We start from the raw sequence: 14,200 nt of genomic DNA, 5'->3' as shown, positions 1-14,200 counted from the left end.
TGGGAATTCAGCTTTGCATGTCAATATGTATAGAGCACGCAGGTACCCGTGGCTCAGTGCACTTAAAACTGTCACAGCAATGAGAGGGACAGCAGAACGGGACGCATAAACTCATCAATACGGCATTTGTAGATTTAGACAAAAAGTATTTGACTCTCTTTGGATTTCTGAAGTTACCAGGGTTAAAATACTGATACCAAAATGTTATTTCCAAATTGTGCAGAAAATAGAGATCTAAGAATCAAGGATACAAAAGTCATCACCATAATTTTCTGCAGATCCCGTTAAGAACGAAAACCTTTGGGAATGTGTCAAGAGTTAAGCTATCTGTAATACTGATTGACTGTCGCTGGGACCTGGTAACAGTTGCAGGTTGCATTTCTAATGGCTTCCAGGGGAAACAAATTTTACTTTCAGTATTTTGTGTAGTTATTAACCAAATTTAAAAATTTAGAATGCTATCATAATCTAACCATTAAGAGATATAAATCTCTGTTTCAAACTTAACACAATAAGACAAGTATAACAGTTTGAAATTGTATGTTTATCTGTAAGCTGCACAACCGGTGGTGCACAAATACCTGGACTATATTCATTTTAACACGAGGATGGCCAGTGATGTTTTCCATGTGGATGCACACAAGGCTTGAACTCTTACGGCAACTAGCAAGATGCTATAAGTAATCAGGATAATGGGCAAGGAGCACCACATCAATAGTGCATGGGTATGTTGAGAATTTGGGTCTGACAGGGGCATGCTAGAGGACGTCTGTGCAGTTGTGATGACCACTGTGTCCTTATGGCTTAGTGATCAGAGCATCTGCCGAAGCCCAGCTTTGAATCCCGGTCTGGCACAAATTTTCAACTTTCCTCATTGATGTAAATCAATGTCCGCTAGCACCTACATGTCATTAATTCCTTTGTGTATTGAGTCATTTATGGCTCCCGAAAGAACAGACACCACATGTATATAATGATTTCTTTTAAAATCTATCTTTATTGTCACAAATAAGCAATAATATGATACAATAACAATAAAATTTGAAATCCATTTGCTGCAGTAAAACCCAGGACCATGTTTAAATGCGTCCACAGTACTTGGGAAGTGGCAGAGCGTGAAGATTTAACTTGTCGACAACAGTTGAAGGGGTAAGACACTATAAATTCCCTTAAACTGATCTACCAAGTCTTAAAAATGTTCTGGACTGGCACACAAACCTGGTATCTTTCCCTTTCACGGGAAAGTTTTCTACCTTCTGAGGTATTTGAGCCTGAGTCACACCCCACCCTCGCTGCTTTATTTCCTACAGTATCTTTCTCAATGCCTGGATACCTTATTTGGTAGAGCACTTGCCCACAAAAGCAAAAAGTCTCTCATTTGAGTCCCAGTCTGGTGCACTATTGTTATCTGCCAGAAGCTTTCAAATTGGCGCACACTACACAGCTGAGTGAACATTCATTCTTAATGCTTTTATTTGTTCTCATGAACTTCAATTATTTTCGTTACTTTTCTTTACTGCTTGCTCTGTGCACAGGTCGAATGACATGGGGGAATAGACTGGAATCTTGTTTCACTCCATTATAAAATACTGAGAAAGGGGGGGGGGGGGGGGTAGTTTTCATGCAGACTTTTCTTTCTTTTTCTAGGACCAAATGAGGTGGCACAGTGGTTAGTGCAGTGGACTCTTATTCAGGATAACGACAGTTCATATCTCCGCATGCGATCATCCTGTTTTGGGTTTCCTGTAATTTCTCTAAACCACTTCAGGCAATTGCCGAAATAGTTCCTTTGAAAGATTATGGACAATTTCCTTCCCTCTTCTTGAAACATTGCGAGCTTGTGCTCCATCTCTATTGACCTTGTTGCCAACATGGCATTAAACCCTAAGCTTCCTTCCTTGTCTAGGGTGCACATTAATGTACTCTGGTGCAAAGATATTTAACGTAAAGCAAGAAATTTAGAATCGCTGTTAATTCAAAAGGAAATTAAAAATATACATCTTTACCCACTCTTACCACAAATCCTTCGAATACCTAAATTTGAATATTGATGTTCTGGTAGCTGTATCTCAAGTACCTGTCTTGGTTTTAAAGCTGCATTATGAATAGTAATGGATTGTGACCAGGGTTGAGTGTTCACTGATGTAAGTAACTTTTCTTTGGTAAATACCTGTGTAATCAAGTAATATTAAATAGCAATATGAGGTATACAGCAACTATCTAGTGCTGTTTCCAAAGTATCATCTTTCTTTCTAATGAACTTGGTTAAATTGTGTTGACACAATTGTGAATACTTTTAACTTTATACAGTATAGTAGTAGTTTCATGTTAATACTGTATATGGATTAAGTTACCACAGTTTACTTGTCATTTATTAGTGTACTAGTAAACCCATAATTGTGTAAACAATCCAGACCCCATGTATACACTGGATGAATATAGTTTGGATAATTTACACCCAATTTTAAGCAAAACTTTTTCATTCATCTCTACATCAACATACGTACCACACAGGCCATCATAACACGCATAGTGGAGAGGACTCCCAAATAGAGTGAGGGAAAAACGACTGTCTGTAGGCCTCTGTATGAGCCCTAATTTCTCGTATCTTATCTTTGTGGTCCTTATGGGAATTGTATTTTGGTGCAGTAGAATCATTCTGAAGTTGGCTTCAAATGTCGGTTCTTTAAATTTTCTCAATAGTGTTCCTTGACAAGAACATCGCCTTCCCTCCAGGGACTCCCCTTTGAGTTCCTTAAGTATCTCTTTATACTTGCCTGTCGTTCGAACCTACTGGTATCGTATCTAACAGTCTGCCACTGAATTGGTTCAAACTGACCTGGTGCAGATCTCAAACACACTAGCAGCACTCAAGAATAGGTTGCAGTATCATATTATAAGTGGTCTCCTTTACAGATGAACCACACTTTCTTAAAATTCTTCCAATAAAGCAAAGTTGACTATTCATCTTCCCTACCACAATCCTCACGTGCTTGTTTCATTTCATATCACTTTGCAATGCTACACCCAGATATTTAAATGACCTGACTGTATCGAGCAGGACACTATCAATGCTGTATCGAAACATTACGGGTTTGTTTTTTCCAACTCTTCCATATTAACTTAAACTTTTCTACAGTCTAGTTGACGTTCATCATACTCACTAGAAATTTTATATTAAATTATCATGTATCGTCCTACATCTTTGTGTACGCCACAGCATCATCAGCAAATAACCACCGACTGCTGCCCATCCTGTCCACCAGATCATTCATGTATATAGAGAATAGCTGCAGTCCTATCGCACTTCCCTGGGGCATTCTGGGTGATACCCTCATCTCTTTTGAACACTCTTCGTCGAGGGCAATATACTGGGTTCTGTTACTTTAGAAATATTCAAGTCACTCTAATATCTTGGAACTTATTCCATATGCTCATACTTTTGATAACAGTTTGCTGTGTCAAATGCTTTTTGGAAGTATAGAAATATGGAATCTGCCTGTCACCCCTCATCCATAGACCACAGTATATCATGTAAGAAAAGGCCGAGCTGAGTTTCACACAGTTGATCCTTTCAAAAACCTTGCTGATAGGGTGGATGTAAGTTATTCGGTTCCTAGGACATTTATCGTATTCAAAATCAGAATATGTTCAAGTTTTGCAGCAAACCAATGTTAAGGATATTGGTCTGTAATTTTATGGGTCCGTTTGTTTACCCTTTTTATATACGGGAGTCACCTATGCTTTTTTCCAGTCGCTTGGAGACTGGAAAAAAGCACAGGTGACTGTATATAAGAAGGGTAAACAAACAGACCCACAAAATAACAGACCAATATCTTTAACATTGGCTTACTGCAGAACTCTTGAACATATTCTGAGTTCATATCTGATAAATGCCTTTGCACTGGGCATGAGATTCACAATACAGAATGTTTATGCTGTTGTACCTCCTGTAGTGTGTGTCGTACAAAGATATAATTTTGCTGGTACATTAAGTGGTGTGTGTCGATACCGCCTGCAAAGTATGTTGTGATTAGAGTTAGTAGTAAAGAAGCACTAAATTAGAATGTCCTCCCTTATATATGTACATACAGTTTCTAACTGTTATACTTCTCTTATTGTCAACGAACTTCCAGCATACTGGAATAATTGAAGCTCAGCATCTTCTGTTTATCAGTACAATGAAAAAACAGTCAAAGCTGCAAATTTCACTTTTTTTTATTCACTCGTTGACTAGTTTCAGGCCAGGGGTTGATTTTCAAATCAACGTAACATTTTTTGATGATTTTAAGATTATTTGAAAATGGGTCTCGGCCCGAAACTAGTCATCGAGTGAATAAAAAAAAAATGAGGTTAGCAACTCTGGCTGGTTTTTCATTGTTCTCTTATTGTGTTAAGCTTTTAACATAAGATTATAGCTCTTAATGAGTAGATTATGATAGAATTTTTAATTTTTTAATTTGGCTAATAATTATACAAAATACTGAAAATGAATTAGAGAGGCAGCTTGTAACTGTTACCACATTCCCAGGATAGGTACGTAGTAATACAGATAGCTTAACTCGTGACACATCTCAGAAGGTTCTCATTCTTGATAGGATCCACAGGACATGATGAATTTCGTATCCATGATTCTTAGAATTATAGTCTATTTTCTGTGTAATATAAATAATGATTCACTCCCAGTATTTTTTCTGTGATAACTACAGAAATTCAGTGTGTGTCAAAAGTGTTTTGTCAAAATCCACAAACTCTATAAGTGAGTGATGGTCTTTCTTCAGTCTGTCTTCAAAGATAAGTTAGTATTGCCTTGCACATCAGTCTTTGTCTAAGACAATTTCTATCAGTCACTCCATTCTCCTATGAATAACTTGTGTTAACATTTTGGAACTACGAGTCATTATACTTATTTTGTAATAAGTCACACCTGTGAGAATGTACCTTCTTTCCCATAGGGATTATTACATTTTTCTTGAAGTGTGAGGGTATTTCACATATCTCTTAGATCAATTAAACCATGTAGAATAGTTTTGTAGTCGTTGGAGGCCGCCCCCCCCCCCCCCCCCCCCCCCCAGAATCTGGATAATTAAGTGAGAATGCGTATAATATTGCAATTAGTATGAAGATTATGGGCACAGGTCTGTGGACTATGACTAAGACTGTGTCATTGGGATATGCTGTTTATTTTAGACTTTTCCACCTAAGTTCATTAAAGTCAGCATTTGTGTTTTTTTGTTAGTGGAAGGTATTTCCCCATCTTTTCACTTTACTCGACTTTCTGTTGTATACCAGCTCTATCTACGTCCTTACAAAACAGTCATCCTGTGAACGCTCGTCTTTTTCCTAGGTGTAATGATTCCTGCATCTTATCAAGCAGCAAATCTGCGTAAGTGGGCAGGCACTCAGGAAAGCAACTGGAAAGCAGTTAAATAAATCTTGAAATAAAAATTTGGAGATTAATGTTTGCAAAAGTATAAAAAGATTTTACTGAAATGTGTTTGGCAGTGTATGTAAGAATTGTGTGTGTGTGTGTGTGTGTGTGTGTGTGTAGGGGGGAGGGGGCGGGGGGTCAAGGCATTGGCAACCATGCCACTGCTCCCTCCCTCCCGTTTGCATCCACACTTGATACAATGTCCATTTATTACTGTGTGGTTTGGGACCATTACCAGGTGGAATTAATGGAGGATAAAGAAAAAATTCAAAGAAAAGCAGCTCATTTTGTTTTATTGCAAAATGGGGGAGATAGAAGGGAGATAGTCACAGATATGATAAATGAATTGGCATGACTGGATCTTTTCTTGATATTTTAGTCCCCATCTTTCTCTTCAAAATCCCAAAATAAAGTAAAAAAAGGGGGGGAGGGGGGCAGTGCACCATGAAGGAATCATCCTAATGGGTAGGAAATCAGCTGATGTGATGTATATGTACACACAAACAAATGGTTACAGTTTCATAGAAATTGGGTGTTGTATTCAGGAGGGAGCTTCACAAATTGAGCGATTCAGAAACGGATTGGTCCACCTGTACCGCTAATGCGAGTAGTTATTTGGCTTGACCTTGATGGATAGAGTTGTTGGATGTCCCCCTGAGGAATATCGTGCCAAATTCAGTCCAATTGGCACCTTAGATCATCAATATCCCAAGCTCGTGGAGGGCCCTGCCCATGATGCTCCAACAGTTCTCAGTTGGGGAGAGATCCAGCACCCTTGCTAGCCAGTGTAAGGTTTGGCAAGCACAAAGACTCCCATGGCGTGCAAATGGGCATTTTCTTGCTGAAATGTAGGCCCGGGATGGCTTGTTGTAAAGGGCAAGAAAATTGGGTGTAGAATATGGTCATATACTGCTGTGCGGTAGGGGTGCCACAGACAGCAACCAAAGGGATCTTGCTATGAAAAGAAATGTCACCCCAGATTGTCACTCTGATTGCTGGTCCATATGGTGTGCAACAGTCAGATTCGAGTCCCGGCCCTATCCGGTGTGACTCCAGACGTGTCTTTGGTGGTCATTGGGGTCAATTCAAAGTGAGACTCATCACTGAAGACAATTTTATTCCAGTCATGGAGATTCCAGGCTGAGAACGCCTCTGAAGGTGCCTCGGACCCCGGTGGAATATAAACTGTCGCCCGCCATACAGCCCAACAATCAGGAGTGATGGTCTGGGGTGCCAGGTCTTTTCATAGCAAGACCCCTTTGTCATTCACAGAACTTTTACTGTTCAGTACGTGGGCAATATTATATGCCTGATGTTCTTCATGGCAAGTCATGGATTTATAGTTCAGCAAGATAATGCCTGTTTGCACATGTTGAGAGTTTCTACTGCTTGTTTTCATTCTTGTCAAACCCGACCTTAGCCAACAAGCTTTTGATTATCTAATGTCCCAATTAGACAAGAGTTTGCCATGATACCCCCTCAGGAGTACATTCATCTACTATATTGATAAATGTCTTTTCTTCCTTGGAGTGTGTATTGTTGACTTCTGCCTACTATTTAGGGAGAAATGACCATGTTTGAAAAATAAGAGAAAGCAGAGCGCACATGGAAACATCTGGGTGTTCATGTTTCCCATGAGCTATTCAAGAATAGAACCATTGAGAAATATTCTGAAAGTGCTTGTATGAATTTTCTGCCAACCACTCAAGTGTGAATTGCAGAGTAATGATATAGCTTTTCTCCAGATGTCGTGTTGCAGCTTACGTCTTTCTGTGTCGAGTCAGCTTCTTCTCACGGTACTGCATAACTCTGCTCATTTTCTTCCACTGTATATTCCTTCTCCATTGCAAAAGTGTGTTATTTGTCTTACTCCTGACGATAAGCTTGATTTTTCTTCTCCATTTGTGTTTAGCAGACGATTTTCCCCTCCAAAGTCTCTGTATGCTGTCGTGACACCATATATGAGCACTTCATAGAATAAGGATGTAGATGTAGAACTTCGTAAGGCATAAGCAGCCAGTGATCAAGTGTGAATTGCAGAGTAATGATATAGCTTTTCTCCAGATGTCGTGTTGCAGCTTACGTCTTTCTGTGTCGAGTCAGCTTCTTCTCACGGTACTGCATAACTCTGCTCATTTTCTTCCACTGTATATTCCTTCTCCATTGCAAAAGTGTGTTATTTGTCTTACTCCTGACGATAAGCTTGATTTTTCTTCTCCATTTGTGTTTAGCAGACGATTTTCCCCTCCAAAGTCTCTGTATGCTGTCGTGACACCATATATGAGCACTTCATAGAATAAGGATGTAGATGTAGAACTTCGTAAGGCATAAGCAGCCAGTGACGTTTGTCAGAATGAGGCTGCAGCATGTAATAGAAAAAGTTTGTTCTTTGTGTGGGTGTGTTTTGTAACTCTTGATGTGTGTGGCCTAAATGGTGTTGATGGTGATTGTGCAGTTAAAAAGTGTGTAAACCTTATATGAAGAACTTGGGGGGGGGGGGGGGGGGGGAGGGGAGAGCTTTAACCATGTGGCCCCTCTGTCCACTTCTGATTGACCAATTTCCCTCCTCCACTGATTATGCAGCAAACAGTGCCTCAATGCCTTTCAGCCGAGTCATGTAGCCCAGCTACCACAGCACTTGGAGCTGTCGTGCAGTGGTCTGATTTGTGTACGCGATGCGAGCAGACCGCATGTGATTGATTTGAATTGCTTCTGTGTTGTTCTGAAAGGCATTGCTGACACCAGAGGTGTAATGTGAAATTTTTATAAGTTGATAGCCTAATGATTCAGCATGTATGATTGTCCTGTACAAACTTAAGTGGGGTATTGTCATGGAGCAAAACACCACCTCAGACATCTTTGCACCACACATCACCTTGTCGGCTTCACATAAACTTGTCAGAAGACTTTGGGAGTCTGATCGTGTGGCATTTTGTCCCATACAGGTGTAATATCATGCTCTGGCAGCAGACGACACCCCCCCCCCCCCCCCCCGCAAAAAAAAAAAAAAAAAAAAAAAAAAAAAAAAAAAAAAAAAAACCTCTTGCATAACCTTGTACGATGACTGTTGGGGATTCATCTTTTTCAGAAGTGATGAATGCGTGTTCTCGCTGCTCACTTTGCTCCTTTGTTTTGGGATCATAGTGATATGCCCAGCACTTGTCTATAGTGATTAGGCAGCTACAGAATCACCTGAATTGGCTGAACACAGCTGCATTATATAGAGGTTGGAGGGTGTGAGCAGTTGTTATTTTGTTGTGTTCAAAATATTGTTTGAGATACTGGAAACAGATTTGTGACTGATTTTCACTTTTCCCACTTCAGTTTCCTTGTGATGCACCAGTCTTTGAGCAGCAGGGCCTCCAATTATCCTGTGATTCCCAGTTCTTCTCTATGAGATGGTCTACCACTCTGTTCTATGTCGGTGAAGAAATTTTAGTGTGTACAGAGGATGCAAACATTTACCTGCAGACAAACAAAAAGTAATTGGCTAACATGAATTTTCTAAGTGATAATATAAGTTCTTACTATCTCACGAAAATAGCAACGATTTGTGGGCTACTTGCACATTTTTGCCAGTGTCTGTTGATACTGATTTAGGCAATAAAGTTATCTTACCACACACTTGGTCACATCTACATTGTGTACATACTCGGCAAGTCACTTTACAGTCATTGATAGAGGGGCCATTGTTCCATACAAGTCATTTCCCTTCCTGTTCCACTTGTAAATAGAGCAAGGGAGAAATGGCTTTCTATATGCCTCTGCACAAGTGTTAATTTCTCTTACCTTATGTGTGTGGTCCCTACGCAAAATCTATGTTTGCGGCAGAAGAATCTTCAAATGTCAGATCTCTCAATTTTCTCAACAGTGTTCTGCAAAAAGAACATCACCTTCCCACCCCCCGCTCCTGAGGATTCCCATTTGAGTTCCCAAAGCACCTTTTTAATACTTGTGTGTTGTTCGAATTTGCTTGTAACAAATCTAGCAGCCCACCTCTGAATTGCTTCAGTGTCTTCCTTTAATCCGACCTGATGGGATCCCAAACACTTGAGCAGTACTCAAGAATGGACTGCACTGATGTTTTACATGTGGTTTATTTTACAAATGAAGCATGCTTTCCTAATATGCTCCCAATAAACTGAAGTCTACTATTTGCCTTCCCCACTACAATCCTTCCAAGCTCGTTCCATTTCATACCACTTTGCAGTGCTACACCTGGATGTTCAATTTATTTGTATCAAGTAGTGCACTACTAAAGCTGTATCCAAACATTGCAGTTTCTTCCCCTTCTAATCTGCATTAACTTAAAAATTTCTGCTTTTAGTATTAGCAGCCATTCATCAAACCATCTAGAAATTTTGTCTATGTGACTTCCTACATTCATTCAATGACAACACCTCCCTTACACCACAGCAACATGAGCAAACAACTACAGGTTGTTGCCCACCCTGTACAACAGATCATTTATGTATATAGAAAATAATAGTGGCCCTATCACTCTTCCCTGATGATGCCCTGTCTCCGATAAACACTGGCCATTGAGGGCAGCGTGCTGGGTTCTATTATTTGAGCAGTCTTCAAGCCACTCACGTATCTGCAAACCTGTTCCATATGCTTGTACCTTCGTTAACAGTGTGCAGTGGATCACTGTATCAAATGCTCTTCAAAAATCTAGAAATATGGAACCTGCCTGTGAGAAAAGGGCAAGCTCAGTTTCACGCGAGTGAGGCATTGCAAATCCACTCTGATTTGTGGTCAAAAGCTTTTCTGTCTCAAGAACATATATTATATTCAAACTGAGAATATGCCCAAGAATACTGCAGCAAACCATTGGTCTGTAATTTTGCGGGTCTGATCTTTTACCCTTCTTATATACAGGAACCACATGTACTTTTTTCCAGCTGTTTGGGACTGTGAGTTGGGCAACTACGAAAGGAACCAGTGCCAGAGAGTACTCTTTGTAAAACTGAACTGGGATTCCATCCAGACCTGGCAACTTATTTGTTTTAAAATGTTTCAGTTGCTACTTTACTCCATGGATGCTTGTTACTATTCCTCCATATCTGAGTCAGTGCAATGGTCAAACAGTGGTATGTTTGGATGATTCACCTGCGTGAACGATTTCTTTTCCTATCGCTGTTGCACACCAGAATGGTCAATGAGTGAGTGGACAGAAGGCTTCGGCCTGCTTAGCTGTTATACATTGTACCAGAATTTTCTCAGATTCTTGGCAAGATCTTTGGCTAGGGTACGAGGGTGGTAGTTGTATACTGAAGTGACAACAAAAGCCATGGGATATCTTCTAATTTCGTGAAGGACCTTCATTTGGCTGGCAGCAGATCAATGTGGCATGGACTCAACAGGTCATTGGAAGTCCTGAGCAGAAATATGGGGTCACCTTGTCTCTATAGCCATAATTGCAAAAAATGTTGCCAGTGTAGGGTTTTTTCCATGAACTGACCTCTTGATTATGTGTAACAAATGTTTGTTGGGATTTGTGTCAGGTGATCTGGCTAGACAGAATGTTTCTCAAACCGGCCTTGAACAATTGTGGTCTGGTGGCATGACGCACACTGTCATCTGAAAAAATTCCATCATCGTTTGGGTATATGAAGTCCATGAACGGCTGCAGGTAGTCTCCAAGCAGCCAAACATAACCATTTCCAGTCAGTGTCCCAGACCATTCCCTCTGAAGACAGGCCACACAATTATTGAGCCACTGTCAGCTTGTACAGTACGTTGTTGGCAGCCTGTGTCCACAGATTTGTGGCATGTGTGCCACATTGAAACCCTACCGTCAGCTATTGCCAACTGAAATTGGGACTCATCTGACCAGACCATTATTTTCTAGTCATCTGGGATCCAGCTGGTATTTGCCATGAGCCCAGGAGAGGTACTGTGGCAATGTTGTGCTGTTAGCAAAGGCACTTGCTTTGGTTGTCTGCTTTCGTAGCCTATTTACATCAAATTTCAATGCACTTTCCTAGCGGTCATGTTCATCGTACATCCCACATTGATGTCTTCTGTTATTTCATGCTGTGTTGCTTGTCTGTTACCACTGACAACTCTATGCAAACATCACTGCTTTAGGTCGTTAGATGAAGAGCATCCGTGGTGAGAGGTAATGCCTGAAATTTGGCATACTCAACACACTCGTGACACTGTGGATTTCGGAATATTGAATTCCCGGACAATTTCTGAAACAGAATGTGCCATACATCTAGCTCCAACTACCATTCCGTGTTCAAAGTCTGTTAATTCCTGTAGAGTGGCCATAATCTCATTGGAAATCTTTTCACGTAAATCACCTGAGTACAAATTATGGATCTGCCAATGCACTGCCCTTTTACACCTGGTGTATGTGATACTTCCGTCATCTTCTAACCCGTGGCTTTTGTTACCTCAGTGTATGCTTCGCTCATCGACCTTTTCCCAGACACACAAATCTCTGCTAAATTTTGTGCATTCTCTTTGAACCGAGAGTGCAATGCTCTTTGCTTCCTCAGCATTTTCTGAATTTTGGTATTAAACCACAGTGGTCTTTTCCTTCCTAATCCATGTACTCAGCATGTACTTCTATAGAATACAGTTTACAATGTGTTTAAACTTCGCCTATAGTTTCTTATACTTCTGCATATTTAATGCACGTGGAAAATTTCTCAAAATTCAGTTCCGTCAAATTCTGTGCCTTCTCAATGTCAAGTTCTTGAATAATGTTGGATTGGACTTGACCTAGTACCAAACCAGGTCATGCAGTGGTTAACATCCTGGACTTGAACTCACGAGGTTTTCCACGGCTCCCCTTAATTGTTTAAGGACGTCCTATTTCCTTCCCAGTTGTGCTCTGTCTGTAGTGACATTAAACCATAATATTCCTTCCTTTTTGCACTTTCCAGTATAGCATCAATTAAACAGTTAAAGTTTTCAGTAACAAGATTCAAATCTTTCTCTGATGGGTTTGTTTTAAAGCTACCAAAATTTTAATTCATCAGGTGTTACTTTATGTGAGTATTTTCTTTTCTTATTTTTCAGAATCCACAAGATAAACTACATTTATTGATATGGGTGATATACATGTTCATAAGGGAAGCTGGAGAGAATACATGCAAATTAATGTTTCTTATGTCAGTGATGTTATTTCTGATTGTTTGGTAGTTCTTTATAATAAAATACAATATTTATGCCAATAATGCAGTTGAGTCCTTTCCAAAAATAGTCTCATACATTTTCTTCAGGGTGTATAAGGTGTGATGTTACTATAGCATAACGTACACTCGTCTGTTGTACTCACTGTCACAATTCATTCCCAAGAACAGTATTAACAAATATTCAGTACGAAAATGTTAACATACAATTCTCTTCTCATGTATTTGTTTTAATCTTCTATTTCTCATTCAAGATGGTGGCCACTGAACATGAGCTTGATAGCTGTAAACATCTGCTTACATATGAAAAATTAAGCACAGTTCGGCTGTATGCTGTATGCTTCTCCAGTCTTCCCATAATCTCTATCAGACCAGAGGAGGTGAACACTCATATTCCAAGCAGAACCTCCCAAGGGTGGGAAATTGCACAAGATGGAAATGACAATTACAGGCTGTTGCTATTTGGCTGTATTAACATAAACTTAGCTTATTCTCAGTAGCCATCATATTTACTGATAAACATTCATGTGACATTGTGGTCATGTAACTCTCAATTACATGAGTTTGGATATCTGGAATGACAGAAGATTGAAGACTCATTATTAATGTAATAATGAATGTTGTGAGTTATGATCTTAACGTATTTTTTCTCCCTTTTGTGTGTTACAGCGGAACCCAATAAACTACTTCAGATAAATGGTGCTCGAGATGGTCCTCTCGCTGTGCCAACTACGTAAGTCAGTATTTTCAAAGTTGTCTTTCCTTGTTTTGTATTTTGTAATATATCCTCATGCTATAAGGATGGTTGAAATGAAAACATTAAAAGTGCAACAAAATTCCCAAAAGTTGTGTTGTCAGTTTGGTTGTTGGCAGGTGTTATCTGTGTCTTTCAACCAATGATCAGCAATTGACAGCCTGCTGTCGCATCGCAGAAAAGGAAGCTGTCAGTGGGAAGATGGCTGCCCCAGTGTAACTTGTATTGTGTTGGAGCAACACTATATGATCCATTTTTCTTTTAGTAGGAAAAATGTTAAACCTTTGGTAATGTAAGGATGATAGAATAGTACAGTGTTTCATGTATGTCCCTGCAGCAAGTGTAAGAGTGGTGCAGAAATTTTAAGATGTGTAACTCCTGTGGACGATGCTCCACACCCTGGCCAGGCACTGTGAGAAGTGATGAATGAAAAGATTGGCGCAGTGGAAGAGCTTGTGAAAGAAAACATCTATATTAGTGTACACAAAGTAGCCACTATCTAGGATATTAGTAGTGTTTCAGCACACAGTATGGTCCATTATGCGCTGCAATTCAGTGAAATGTCCTTAGGATGAGTGTGAGTTCAGTTGACTACTGAACTGAGAGATCCATGTGTCAGTGCCTATGAAGAACTTATACATTGTGTGCAGGTCGAAGGTAAGGAAAATACAGCACTGTCCTTGCCTCTCCTCGGCCAACAAAGTAGGCGGCCAACAAGACTTGTGATTTCACCTTTAGTGACACGGTCGTCAGATCGGCCAGCGCAAAGATCGTCCGTTCAACCTCCCCACTTTCGCCTACTCCATCTATGGCTCACCCTTCATCGGGTTCTTCTAAATCTCGATCCCAAAAGTCAGACACTCGCTC

At 40.1% G+C, this 14,200-nt stretch overlaps 1 protein-coding gene across 2 annotated transcripts in view; it reads left to right on the top strand.

Annotated features, from left to right (window-relative positions):
• LOC126293413 (pre-mRNA-processing factor 40 homolog A-like) overlaps positions 1–14,200 on the top strand; it is a 150,117-nt gene that overhangs the window by 29,478 nt on the left and 106,439 nt on the right. For both annotated transcript variants that reach the window (XM_049986636.1, XM_049986637.1), the window contains exon 3: positions 13,249–13,312. In XM_049986636.1, coding sequence (XP_049842593.1) covers positions 13,249–13,312 — 64 coding nt within the window. The remainder of the gene's footprint in view (positions 1–13,248; positions 13,313–14,200) is intronic.

Source organism: Schistocerca gregaria, chromosome 10 (assembly GCF_023897955.1).
Source record: "Schistocerca gregaria isolate iqSchGreg1 chromosome 10, iqSchGreg1.2, whole genome shotgun sequence".
NCBI classification, from domain to species: Eukaryota; Metazoa; Arthropoda; class Insecta; order Orthoptera; family Acrididae; genus Schistocerca; species Schistocerca gregaria.
This window is presented reverse-complemented; position numbering and strand designations above follow the sequence as displayed.